At 55.7% G+C, this 13449-nt stretch overlaps 4 protein-coding genes across 4 annotated transcripts; 3 read left to right on the top strand and 1 right to left on the bottom strand.

Annotated features, from left to right (window-relative positions):
- The first annotated feature begins 746 nt into the window (after positions 1 to 746).
- Positions 747 to 2828, top strand: LOC113991762 (avidin-like). Its single transcript, XM_027728319.2, has 4 exons — positions 747 to 833; positions 931 to 1141; positions 1574 to 1694; positions 2783 to 2828. Exons 1-4 carry the CDS (start codon positions 762 to 764, stop codon positions 2826 to 2828), a joined length of 450 nt encoding a protein of 149 aa, XP_027584120.1. The 5' UTR covers positions 747 to 761.
- A 2576-nt stretch (positions 2829 to 5404) lies between these two features.
- LOC113991756 (non-lysosomal glucosylceramidase-like) lies at positions 5405 to 7089 on the top strand. Its single transcript, XM_027728315.2, has 2 exons — positions 5405 to 6172; positions 6266 to 7089. The coding sequence occupies exons 1-2, from the start codon at positions 6059 to 6061 to the stop codon at positions 6491 to 6493; spliced, it is 342 nt and encodes a 113-aa protein (XP_027584116.1). The 5' UTR covers positions 5405 to 6058; the 3' UTR covers positions 6494 to 7089.
- A 3624-nt stretch (positions 7090 to 10713) lies between these two features.
- LOC113991755 (avidin-like) lies at positions 10714 to 11664 on the top strand. The gene is made up of 3 exons (XM_027728314.2): positions 10714 to 10800; positions 10898 to 11108; positions 11540 to 11664. The coding sequence occupies exons 1-3, from the start codon at positions 10729 to 10731 to the stop codon at positions 11662 to 11664; spliced, it is 408 nt and encodes a 135-aa protein (XP_027584115.1). The 5' UTR covers positions 10714 to 10728.
- Positions 11665 to 11786: 122 nt separating this feature from the next.
- LOC113991761 (avidin-like) lies at positions 11787 to 13145 on the bottom strand. Its single transcript, XM_027728318.2, has 3 exons — positions 13074 to 13145; positions 12059 to 12269; positions 11787 to 11824 (listed from the first exon to the last, which is right to left on the bottom strand). The coding sequence occupies exons 1-3, from the start codon at positions 13143 to 13145 to the stop codon at positions 11787 to 11789; spliced, it is 321 nt and encodes a 106-aa protein (XP_027584119.2).
- Positions 13146 to 13449: the final 304 nt, after the last annotated feature.

Genomic DNA, 13449 nt, shown 5'->3' on the forward strand with positions numbered 1-13449 from the left:
AGGTCTGGGGACACCCCACAGGAAGGGCAGGGGAGGTCTGGGGACACCACCGGAAGGGAAGGAGATCTCTGATGATATGACAGTGCAGGACAGGAGAGCTCTGGGGACACCATAGGCAGGGCTATAAGCTCACTCTCTCTGCCTTAGATCTTTTTTATTCTAAAGAACTCCCTTAATAGTTAATAGCCATGAGGGCTGGGGGAAGGAAGCAGCGTATCCTGCCTGCTGTGACCTTCCTTTCCCCACTTGCCTGTTCTGTGAGCTGATGCAGGCAGCACATCGCTGTGGTGCCCAAGTGCTGCCAGCAGGTGACAAATGGTCTTTTCTTTGCTCCCTAGGGGATTGTTCCTGGGCAGAGGAATAATGTTGTCTGGGAAGAGCAAGTTCCCAGATGCAGTCCCCCCTTGACCAGCTGGTGTCCTCCCATGGCAGAGCCCACAGCCAAGGGAGAGGGACAAAACTGTTCTTCCTTAGGGTCACCGTGGTGAGACTAGAAGGGTACTGTGGTACCAGGATAAGGGTGCAGCTCACCTGAGCTGTCCACTTGCATTTATCTTGGAACAAAGGTATTCTGGAAATACCAGCTGAAACCAACCCCTCATATGGCTGGTAAATTTGGAACCACCCAGATTGCCCAATGCCCTGGTCAGAGCTGCCACCCACCGCCCTGGCAGCAATAAAAAGGAGAAGGAGCAGGAGCATTGGCAGAGTCCTGCAAGGAGTACCTCCCCAGGTACATCAGCTGTCTGCCTGCTGCAGAGATGGTGCAAGCAACTGTCTTCCTCCTGGTGCTCAGCCTGGCCCTGGGGGCTCACAGCCTCTCTGTAGAAAAGGTAAGATCAGGTCTGGGATGCAGAGGGCAGGGTGGGCAGGGTGGGCAAGGGCTGCAGGCTGTACTGTGGTACCTGTGCTGAGTCACCTCTGTTTCAGTGCAACCTGATTGGGAACTGGACGAATGACCTGGGCTCCAACATGACCATCTTGGCTGTGGATGAAAAAGGCAACTTCGCTGGCTTGTACAACACATCTGTGGCAGACCACCCGAATAAGATCCAGCAGTCACCACTGGTGGGCTTCCTGCACCTCACAAACCCAATAGACCAGCCCACCTTTGGCTTCACTGTCAACTGGACCTTTTCAGGTACTTCTCCTTTCCCAGCCTCCCGGGTGCGTCTTCAGACCTGCCCTGCCCTCCCTGCTGCGATGCCCTTGAAGCTCTTCTGCCCCTCCCTGCAGCGTCCTTGCTGATTCTCTGCCTTCCCCTGCACTATGCCAGTGCTCTCTCATCCCCTCTGGTGCCCCTGATGCTCCCCCAGCCTTATCCCTGGAGCTCCTTGGCTGCTGTCACCTCCCAGTCCCAGTGGGCAGGAGATGCAACAGGGACTGAAGCCCACAGCTGTCTGCCCATTTCCATGTGAGACCCCCAGCCCTCTGAACCCTCCTGCCTGCTTTCCACATCCCCAATGTCCCAGGGGCCAGGCACAGCAGGGCTCTACTGTCCCGTGTGCTGGGGCAGGCACTGACCTGACACCCTGGCCAATGCATCACTGCACCTCCTGTCCTGTCCCTGCAGAGGCCACATCTGTTTTCACGGGACAATGTTTCGTGGACAAGGATGGAAAGGAGACTTTGAAGACCATATGGCTCTTTCGGCGTCACATGAACACAACTGAAGACAACTGGGCAGGCACTCTGTGAGTTCCCTGTCCCTGCCCTGCACAGGTCCCCTGTGCATCCCCCAGGGGGTTTGGGTTGCCTACAGTGTCACTGTCAAAGGTGTTGGCAAAAGCAGGTTTAATATCAGTTTGGAAAAGCATGACTTAACAAAGTTTGATGGCAAGGTTCATTCTATTGCCTACTGCATGGGTAAAAGCATTCAAAGGAAAAAGGAGTGAGAATCAATGTAGAATGATTTATGTGGAGACTGGAGATGGAAAAGGGTAAGGGAGATGCTCCCATTGAATCCCACTGGAGTTCAGAGAGGTCCCCCTTGCTTTCAGAACTGCTGAGAGATCCTAGGTGTGGCTGACTCCAATCCTAGTCCAAGACTTGCTCAGTGCTTTCTGTCTAAAGGATTTGACAGCATTTAATCCTTGATTGATTTAACATCCTAAAGTGCTTTAGGATGCTTTGCCACAATTGCAAGAGAGATTTAACTATAGATCCAATCTGGCAGCAGTCCTACTACACTTGCTATAGGGAGTTTACATCCATTCACAGATGTGCTCAGAGGGATATGTTGGCACAGACACCTGTGGGGGTCCAGCAGAGTTTGAGGGGCCTCACTTAGGAATGCTGTTGTAGAGTCGTAAGATGATTGACTTTAGTCATCAGTCCATCTCCATCCTGGACATGGTCCAAGACAGTACTTATGGGAATTTTTCACAAGTCCAGCAATTAGGATATGATTCAGGCAAATCACATCCCAAGGCTCCCAGAGTATTGTTTCTTTCCTTAGCAACAATACTTTGTGGTATGGACAGTGTTTCTGATAAGCTCAAGGGGAGCTTGACCACCTGAGAGGCATTACTAAAGCCAAAGGCCCAACAAGGACTCTTGAATGGTCCCAGAATGGGAATGGGGGTTGGTGTTCCCACCCAGTGGTGATGAGCACCTGGCAGAGCTGCTGCAAGTGTGGAGGTGACAGAGGGCTGGGTGCTTGTGCACAGCTTCACTGGGGGTCCTGCCAAGGTGCAAATGTTTCAGGGGAATATGGGTCTGGGCGGTCATTTGGCAACTCCCATGTCCCACCCTTACATCTCCTCCCTCTCCGTCCCTGCAGGGTTGGCACCAATGTCTTCACCCGCCTGAAAAAGCAGAAGGAGTGAGGGTGACAGCATTGGAGTTCCCAGGCCAGCAGCAGTGCCAGGGACACATTTTGTCCTCCTGCCCCACCACCCGCTTCTGCCAATAAAGCTTTGCTGCAAACACACACTGTCTCCTGTCTTGTCGCAGACCAGCCCCGCTATTCCCCTGTCCCCACCACAGCACTCCCTTGCCTCACCTGTCACCATCCCCAAGGCCAATGTGTTTCCACTGCCATGACCCTCCATGGCTCAGGCTCCTCTGTCTCAGCCCAATCCTCCCAGTGTTCTTCTTTGATGCTGGCTGTGAGATCACAGCCCTCTGCAAAGGGCTGAGGGCACACCAGGCTGCTCCAAGGCCCTCCTCAGCAGGAGACATGTAACTGTCAACACCCTCTTAAGAAAGGACTGGGAAGGAACCCCAGTGAGCTCAGCCCTCCCACAGCCCAGCAAAAGGCTCTGTTCCAACACTGCTCAGGCCACCACCAAGCAGCCCCCAAGGCCAGCCAAAGCACCAGGGTCTGCAAACAGCCAAATGTGTCTCCTCTGCAAGGGGCACAGAGAGAGCTGGCAAGACCAGGGGCTCTCCCACGACAGACAAGAGCCACCTGTGCACCCTCAGCTCGGCAAGAAGGCATCCAGTGTTGGGCACAGAGATGCTGAGACAGCAACACTGGGGGTCTGCAAGTCCTGGGCACAGCAGAGGAGCTGGAGAGGGATGCCGGATCCATGGCACAGGTCTCTATGGCAGGAGCTGTCCCAAATCCTCCATCTCTTCCCCAGCTGAAGACCCCTTTGGGATGTCATCACCTCCTTGCCTTATAGTCATGGGGGATGAAGGGAGAGACCTGTCAGCAAGTGAGCACCACCTTCTGCCCCGGGAGCTCATAGACCATCCAGACCCGGGGGTACAGGGCATGGTAAAAGGCATAGTGGCCACAGTAGCCCCAGTTCCAACTCTGCAGAGTGCTGGGTCTCTCCACAGACAAGACCTGCTGGTAAACTGTCTGCCCCTTGGAATGCAGGCACACAGTGAACTGGAGAGGAGAGGAGAGGAACACATGTAGGGAATGAGATGAGCCCAATGACAGATGTCCCGATGACCCAGACTGCTGCAGTGCCACTGACTCCCCCTGCATACCCTGCTGCACCTACCTGGTTGGCGATGACTGTTTCATAGTTATAAATGCCAGGATTCAGCTGCCAGCAACAGAACTTGCTCCCAAAACACTATGCGTCTAAAAACAGGAGAAAAAAGTGTATGGAACTTTCCACATGTTATTTGCTGCCGTAAAAAAACTGAAATCCGTACCTGAGAGAACTATGGCTTATTTGGGTCCCTCCAGTCTGTTGCTCTTCAGTTGCAAGAGAAGAATTGACTGCAGATTCCTCAGGTGTGCTGGGTGGGAAGAGCTGGTGGTGCCATATCTGGAAGAGAGCTGAGCACCGGAGAGCCGTTGTATGGATTATTTGTGCCTCACGGGCAGTTGTCAGACCAAAGCTTTCTGGTGATGATGGAGAGGTAGACAAGTGTGCTGACTGAAGGAAGGAGTGACTTTGTGTGTGGGAGGGTGATGAACCACTTCATCATCTGTTGTATGGGCACTGAAAGAAAAATGGAGCTGCACACACACAGAGTCCCATTTTGGGACTTGTCCACCCATCCTTTTCAGCATTCCCCTTTTATTCATATTCTCTTGTAAACAGGACCTGGTGTTTTACTTTAGTTAGCCGGAATTCCCAGGATCATCCTAAACCAGTGCCCCGATCCCACACATTCACACTGGCATCAGGTGGTGGCTGTGTTCAGCCACCAGAGAACATCACACACATGCAGACCATTCCAAGTGGTTTTCCACGTGGAGAAACACAATATTGTCTCTTTCAAAGCACTTAGGCAAGGTCCGTCTTCCCTTTGGATTCCCATTAACTAAGTGCAGGTGCAGAGTGACTGAGCTTGTTGCCACATGTTGGTAAATCAGAGGGGAGAGTTCAGAGGACCTGACTTGGGAGTTTGTGCTGAAGACTGTGGGCTTTAATATGAAATGGACCTGGGGTCAGGCCCTCCTGTGTTTATCCCAGTGTGGGACTGGGGCTGTGCCTGGGGCTCCAGGCAGGATCTGGCCCAGACCTGCAGTAATACCCGCTGGGGAGGAAACAGTGAAGGTGGTGCACTCCAGACTGTCCCTTGCCTTTCCTAGCCTTGGACTTGTGTTGCTGAAGGTGGCACTTTTCCCTGCCCTCTGGTGAGCTTTGAGCTCACTGGAGGTGGGACTGATGAACTGGTCTCCTCTGTTCCTGTGAGCATCGAGGTGTTTTCCCATGTATTTTGATCCCTTGCCTGGCTGGCAGCGCTCCTCTTTGTAACCTCATTAACATGTCCTTGCTGCGTGCACGAGTCAGTAATGAAATGTAAGAGAAGCCTGTGACCCGGTCCTGAGGAAACTGTGCCCCAAAAGCTTGTGCCAGAGATGGCTGCTTCACACCAGCCCTTTGGTGATCCCCAGAGCAGCCCGTGGACTTCTCTGCAGAGGCAGACTGAGGAAGAATGGCTGTGTGGATGCTTGGCTTTAGCAGAGCTGAGAGGGATTTGCTGATTTTCCCTTGAACCTGCCAAGGTGTCTGGTTGAAGTGTCCAGCCTCCCCTGGCAAGCTCCTGGCTGGTGTCATCACAGCCTCTGCTTCCCTTGGCTTTGGTGTCACCAGAGTGGCAAGCAGGCTCTGGCAAGTCCCTGGGTTGTGTTGATGAGCTGCCTGGATCTTTGCTATCTTGCAAGTGGTGCCCATAAAGGAAATGAGGGTGGTGTGGGTGTCCAGGTCCCCAAAGCAAAGTCCCAGGAGATGGCAGGGCATTTGGCCTTGCCTGTGGGTGAGAAGCTGGTTTTGGAGATGCACTGGTTGGATGAGCTGTTAGCCTGCTCCAGAGGAAGGTAGAATAAAATTCAGCATCTCTATCTTGAGCAATTTTGGGATTTGTTCTGTTGTTTTCATGGAAAGAGGAGATTTCACTTCCTGCGGTTGTTTTTGTGAGGTGGGAAATTTGTGTCAACTGACCCAGCGAGCAGTGTTGACCTTTTCCTCCAAGGAAATTGAATCCTGCTCTCTGGAGAGCCAGGCTGAGGGTCTGCTTGAGCACTGAGCCCAAGGCTGCCCCCTCCCCATCTCTGTCCTCTCAGGTTTTCCCCAAGAGTCACGTTGTCAGCGCGCTCAGGACCATCTTTGAGAAGAACGTGCTGGGCTTTGCAGGGGGCACCATGGGGGCGGTGAATGGCATGAGACCCGACGGGGTGCCCGACACCTCCAGCGTCCAGTCCAACGAGGTGTGGATCGGCGTGGTGTACGCCCTGGCTGCCACCATGATCCAGGAGGTGAGTGGGGACGCTGCCAGCGCCCCCCTGGGCGCGTGTGCCATCTCCTTGCGCTGTGTGAAGCTGCTGATGGTCGTCTTCCCTGTGCCGCAGGGGCTGGTGGAGGAAGGCTTCCGTACGGCGGAGGGCTGCTACCGGACGGTGTGGGAACGGCTGGGCATGGCTTTCCAGACGCCGGAGGCCTACCGGGAGAAGAAGGTGTACCGCTCGCTGGCCTACATGCGGCCCCTCAGCATCTGGAGCATGCAGCTGGCCCTGGAGCGCCGGGCTGGCTGGGCACCTGCACCCGCACCGCCCTGCCAGGTCCCCATCCACCCGTGAGCCTGGTGGCACTGGGCGGGGCACTGGGTGCAGCAGGGGCTGGGGATGGTCCTCAGATGGCAGGCAGGGACCCTTCCCTCCCCCTCTGTGCTAGTACTCCCATTGCTCTTTTCCTTCCCTACCTCCACTACATGCCCTTGACCTCAGGGGCCTCCAGTCACTGATGCTGAGCACTAAGAGGGGGGGACCAGAGGTGTGGGGGATGTGTGAGCTAAGGAGTTGCTGCTGGAGCCTGTGCCTCGCCTTCCCCATTGCTCAGGGCTCTGATAAGCCTGCAAGCTCGCCAGCCATTCCAAACGGGGGCTGGTCCCTTGCCCAGTGGCACAGGAGTCCTCTTGTGCAGTCAGAGGGCTGGGTAAGGTGGGGACCTGGCCTGTAGGAATAAAAGGTGTGTGTATGTGTGTGTGAGGATGTTGGACTGGTGCACGCAGGCACGTGGCTTTGGTGGTTGTGGTTGGGTGACACTGCACAGACTGAGTGGCTCTGCCCCAGGAGGGCCTGTGGCAGATCCAATCCCCAGGGGAGACCCGGCTCCCTGGACGGTGACAATCTGAGCCCAAGCAGCAGGTCCTGGTCTGGTACCATGGCCCCCCTCCCTGCTGGTGCCGGGGGCAGGCAGTGGAGCACATTGAAGGGGATAAATCACTTGAAGTTCTTAATAAATTTGTCTGGCTGTCTCCTTTCATTCTTCATTGTCTTCTTTGCCAGAGGACCAGGCCAGAAGAGGGAGCCCTTGCTGCTTCCCTTTTTCTTCTGGGGTTGGACCTGGAGGGCTAGGGATGCAGGGATGGGGCCAGCCCAAATCGCGGCTGGCTCTTGTGGAGTTTTGCCAAAGGAAGCAAGATGTGCCTCTCTGCCTGCCCACTCCGATGTGGCAGCAGGTGCAACCTGCTCCTTCCTTGGCTCCTGGCCTTACCCTGCCTTGCAGGAAGCAGAGGAGAGAGCATTCCTCCTGAAGAGGCCTCTGTGGGGAGCAGTGGAGTCACAGGGCTGCAGCCCTTGACTGAATTGTGTCCCCTTCTGGCCAGGGCTGGGCACTGTGCTTCCTTTTTCTTCTGGCTCTGCCAGTGCAGCATTTGAAGGCTGCCACAGCCTGGTTGGCCTTTCCTCTCATGTCCCCAGACACACAGATCTCCGTGGATAGATAGATGGGTGTGACTCCTGCTATATCCCTTGGACAGAGAGAGGGGCACCCCTGCCACCTTTCTGTATATGGGGATACTCTGGCCAGACTGGGTGTAAACCAACTTGAACAATGCCCTGTTTGCAAAGCTACCAGTGGTGAATGGAGAAGGGGATGTCAGGCTGCTTTTGGTGTTGAACAAGGCTGAAATGAGCGTGACTCATCAATTCTAAAGCTAAACACCCCAATAGTGAGGTAAAGATGTGGTCGGATTGGTAAAGCATCAAATAAAGGAACCCACAAGTGATACTGCTGATAACATATCTAAAGCTGTTGAGCTGACACAACTGGCCTTGAGACACCTGGCTGCCAGACAATAATTTTATACTATGAAAGCCCAGTCCCACTTTTTAACAGCAACATCCTTGAACATAGCCCTGCTTGGGATGTGTGTGGAGTTTCCTCCCTGGAATGGGGACACACCCCAAGGCTATTCCTTGAGTCTGAGCAAAATTTGCCCCCAGTCATTGTTATGAGGGGGTAGCGTCAGATTCTACTTCTCAATTGGTTTTACTGGCTTTAATATAGCTTCAAAATAGTGGCATTATACTATACTAGTAGTATAGTAGCTTCCATACTGTGTAGTTAAATAAAGATATTTGTCTAATTATCATAATAAATCATTTATTTCTATAAATATATAACTGGTTTACCCTCCTTAATCCTGTGGGACTAAGTTGTACAACGTTTCAATTCCACCTATATCATCCTTTAAACTTAAACAGTTGACAAAGTCTGGGGTAAGACTTGATCTGTACCCAGACTCCTCTCTGAGGAGGAGTTTAGTATGCAAGGGAGTCATTTCTGTACCCTGTGACTCAATGGGAGGGCATCTTCAATAAGCTTTACCTGAAGCTCCCATTCTGCCTGTGTTGCTCTCCCAGACAGACACTCTCACCACCCACCCCAAACAGGCAGCTCTGCCCCCACCATGTCCCAGGGCAGGAGCAAGTACAGGTGGCACCGGTGCTGCTGAGCCCCTTGCAGGGGTGACCCCAGGCTCTGCTTGTCGGTGGCTGTCACAGCAGTGTGCTAGAAGCCCAAGAAGGTGCCGGCGTGTTCAGGACCAAGAGGATTGTGTTGGAGCCCAGCTCGTTCCTCCACAGGCCCTGCAGGTCACACTGGGGCTCGTGTGGGTGGCTCGGTCAGTGCCAAGACACAGTCCCGCTTTCAGCTTCACAAAGCAGTGGGATGCATGTCCCATGGCAAAGACCCTCTGCCTGGCATCTGGGACTGCTGGCACCAGTGGGACAGCACCTCTCCCTCCCTGGGCAGGGCAGGGAAGAGCTGGGGGTGCTGGGTACTGCCCTATATGAGGGTCAGGTGAACAACAGTACCCCCAGGGCCAGCACCATCAGAGCTGGCAGCCCCCTCGGTCACACAAGCTGTGCTGTGGGATGGCATGGCATGGCATGGCATGGCATGGTGTAGGATGGCATAACATGGCTTGGCACAGGATGGCACAGCAGGGCACACCCAGAGCACGCAGCCCCTTGTCCACAAACACTGTGAGCTGGGGTGTCACAGGACAGCAAGGCATGGCACAGTGAAAACATGCAACCCCCTCAAGCCCTGCACACTGTGCCCCAGGGCTGGCACAGCGTGGCACAGGACAGCAGAGGATAGCATAGCACAGCATGGCACCAGAGAGCAGAGCCTGGCACAGCAACAGCAGGCAGCCCTGTGCCTGCTCACAGTGCACCACAGGGATGGTGGTGCACAACATGGCACAGCCAGGGAGTGACAACCTCATCCAGCCACCCTCCTGCCTGGGAAAACACAGCACAGCACAGCCAGACTCTGTCCCAGGGCTGCCCTTACCTTCCTGGCTGCAACCTGGTGAGGGATGAGCAGGGCCAGGGTGAGCAGCAGGCAGCAGCTGAGGGTCCCCATGGTGTTGTTGGTGGTGGCTCTGCCTGTGCTGCTGCCCCACGCCCGCTCGGCCCCTTTTATAACAGAGGGGCTGTGGTTGGGCAGCAACCGCCCCTGCGGGGCCTCCTGCCAGAGGACAGCCATCAGATGGGAGAGCCCCATCCCCTCTGGACGGTGATGGAGTCCATGAGGACAGCACGGGATGGGGCAGGAAGCATGGCCTGAGCAGCAGGTCAGAAGAGCATCAAAGATGTCACAGGGAGGGCAGGAGCATCTCAGAGTGGAGGACTGGGGAGATCTTGGGACACCACAGGAAGGGCAGAGAAGGTCTGGGGACACCACAGGTAGTGTATGAGATCTCTGGGGACACCACAGGAAGGGCAGGGGATCTCAGGGGACGTCATGGTGGAGGACAAAGGAGGTCTGGGGACACCCCACAGGAAGGGCAGGGGAGGTCTGGGGACACCACCGGAAGGGAAGGAGATCTCTGATGACATGACAGTGCAGGACAGGAGAGCTCTGGGGACACCACAGGCAGGGCTATAAGCTCACTCTCTCTGCCTTAGATCTTTTTTATTCTAAAGAACTCCCTTAATACTTAATAGCCATGAGGGCTGGGGGAAGGAAGCAGCGTATCCTGCCTGCTGTGACCTTCCTTTCCCCACTTGCCTGTTCTGTGAGCTGATGCAGGCAGCACATCGCTGTGGTGCCCAAGTGCTGCCAGCAGGTGACAAATGGTCTTTTCTTTGCTCCCTAGGGGATTGTTCCTGGGCAGAGGAATAATGTTGTCTGGGAAGAGCAAGTTCCCAGATGCAGTCCCCCCTTGACCAGCTGGTGTCCTCCCATGGCAGAGCCCACAGCCAAGGAAGAGGGACAAAGGTGCTCTCCCTTAGGGTCACCGTGGTGAGACTGGAAGGATAGTGAGGTACCAGGATAAGGGTGCAGCTCACCTGAGCTGTCCACTTGCATTTATCTTGGAACAAAGGGATTCTGGAAATACCAGCTGAAACCAACCCCTCATATGGCTGGTAAATTTGGAACCACCCAGATTGCCCAATGCCCTGGTCAGAGCTGCCACCCTCAGCCCTGGCAGCAATAAAAAGGAGAAGGAGCAGGAGCATTGGCAGAGTCCTGTAAGGAGCACCTCCCCAGGTACATCAGCTGTCTGCCTGCTGCAGAGATGGTGCAAGCAACTGTCTTCCTCCTGGTGCTCAGCCTGGCCCTGGGGGCTCACAGCCTCTCTGTAGAAAAGGTAAGATCAGGTCTGGGATGCAGAGGGCAGGGTGGGCAGGGTGGGCAAGAGCTGCAAGCTGTGCTGTGGTACCTGTGCTGAGTCACCTCTGCTGCAGTGCAACCTGATCGGGCACTGGGTCAATGACCTGGGCTCCAACATGACCATCTTGGCTGTGGATGAAAAAGGCAACTTCGCTGGCTTGTACAACACATCTGTGGCAGACCACCCGAACGAGATCCAGCAGTCATCACTGGTGGGCTCCCTGCACCTCACAAACCCAATAGACCAGCCCACCTTTGGCTTCACTGTCAACTGGACCTTTTCAGGTACTTCTCCTTTCCCAGCCTCCCTGGTGTGCCTCCAGACCTGCCCTGCCCTCGCTGCTGCGATGCCCTTGAAGCTCTTCTGCCCCTCCCTGCAGCGTCCTTGCTGATTCTCTGCCTTCCCCTGCACTATGCCAGTGCTCTCTCATCCCCTCTGGTGCCCCTGATGCTCCCCCAGCCTTGTCCCTGGAGCTCCTTGACTGCTGTCACCTCCCAGTCCCAGTGGGCAGGAGATGCAACAGAGACTGAAGCCCACAGCTGTCTGCCCATTTCCATGCGAGACCCCCAGCCCTCTGAACCCTCCTGCCTGCTTTCCACATCCCCAGTGTCCCAGGGGCCAGGCACAGCAGGGCTCTACTGTCCCGTGTGCTGGGGCAGGCACTGACCTGACACCCTAGTCATGCTTGGCTTCAGCTGCTGTCCTGTCCCTGCAGACTCCATCACTGTTTTCACGGGACAATGCTTCGTGGACAAGGATGGAAAGGAGACTTTGAGGACCATGTGGCTTCTGCGGTTACACGTGGATGACCTTGAAAATGACTGGAAAGCCACCAGGTGAGCTTCCTGTCCCTGCCCTGTACAGGTTCCCTGTGCATCCCCCAGGGGATTTGGGTTGCCTACAGTGTCACTGTCAAAGGTGTTGGCAAAAGCAGGTTTAATATCAGTTTGCAAAAGCGTGACTTAACAAAGTTTGATGGCAAGGTTCATTCTATTGCCTACTGCATGGGTAAAAACATTCAAAGGATAAAGGAGTGAGAATCAATGTAGAATGATTTATGTGGAGACTGGAGATGGAAAAGTGTCCCATCAGCACATCCCAGGGCAGAAGCAAGTGTGTGTGGGCAGTCTGTGCCCACAGCCAGAGTTCCTCTGGACATTCTGAGTGCTGTGGGAGACCAGCTGGAGGGCTCCCCACTCCCAGCACGGGCAGGGGATCGCTGGCACTGCTGTACCTGAGAACTGCCAGTGCACGGAGAAGCCGAAGGTGGGGTGTCTCTTGGCACCGGGGTGCTGCTGGGCCCCTGGCAGCTGTGACCCCAGGCTCTGCTTGTTGGTAGCTGTCACAGCAGTGTGGTAGAAGCCCGAGAAGGTGCCGGCTGTGTTCAGGGCCAAGAGGGTCGTGTTGGAGGCCAGCTCACTCCTCCACAGGCCCTGCAGGTCACACTGGGGACCGGGAGTTGTGTGGGTGCCTCAGGTACTGCTGAGCCACGGTCCCCCCTCCAGCCTCACTGAGCAGTGGGAGGTGTGTCCCATGGCATGGCCCCTCCATGTGGCAGCTGGGAATGATGGCATGGGCACCAGCTGGGACAGCATTTCCCAATCCCTGGGCAGGGCAGGGGAGAGCTGCGGGTGCTGGGTACTGCCCTATCCCAGGCCCAGGTGACCAACAGTGCCTACAAGGACAGCACAGTCAGAGCTGGCAGGCCCCTTGGTCTCACACATGCTGCACTGTGGCATGGCATGGCATGGCATGGCATGGCATGGTGTGAGAGATGGCATAGGATGGCACATCAGGGTACCTCAAGGCTGCATCAGAGCATTCAGCCCCTCAGGCAGAAATAACATAAACAATGTGAGCTGGGGTGGCACAGGCCAGCACTGCATGGCACAGTGAAAACATGTAAACCTCCCCCCCCAGGCCCTGCACACTCTGTCCCAGGGCTGGCAGAGCATGGCACAGGACAGCATGGCAGAACAGACTGTGGCACAGCACAGCACAGCACAGCACAACGTGGTACCAGAAAGCACAGCAAGAGCAGGCAGCCTCCTTGGCAGTTTACACTGCACCCCAGGATGGCAGAGCCTGCCACAGCAACAGCAGGCAGCCCTGTGCCTGCTCACAGTGCACCACAGGGATGGTGGTGCACAGCATGGCACAGCCAGGGAGTGACAACCGCATCCAGCCACCCTCTTCCCTGTGGTAGCACAGCACAGCATGGCCAGACTCTGCCCCAGGGCTGCCCTTACCTTCCTGGCTGCAACCTGGTGAGGGATGAGCAGGGCCAGGGTGAGCAGCAGGCAGCAGCTGAGGGTCCCCATGGTGTTGTTGGTGGTGGCTCTGCCTGTGCTGCTGCCCCACGCCCGCTCGGCCCCTTCCAAAGCAGGGGGGCTGTGGTTGGGCAGCGGCCGCCCCTGCGGGGCCTCCTGCCAGAGGACACCCGGTGGGAGATTGGCCACCGGCCATTGCTCCAGCTGAGCGGGGTCTGGCTCCCCTGGGCCAGGGGGGGTCCTGGGGACCATGGGGAGGTGGCAGGGCTGTAGAAGAGGACCCTGGAGGGTCACAGCAGGGGACACACATTGGGTCTCAGGTATGCTGACAGAAGGGACTGCGTGACGCCATGGG

This window comes from Pipra filicauda, unplaced genomic scaffold (assembly GCF_003945595.2).
Source record: "Pipra filicauda isolate LSUMZ 115617 unplaced genomic scaffold, ASM394559v2 scaffold2_size9829703_pilon, whole genome shotgun sequence".
NCBI lineage: Eukaryota > Metazoa > Chordata > Aves > Passeriformes > Pipridae > Pipra > Pipra filicauda.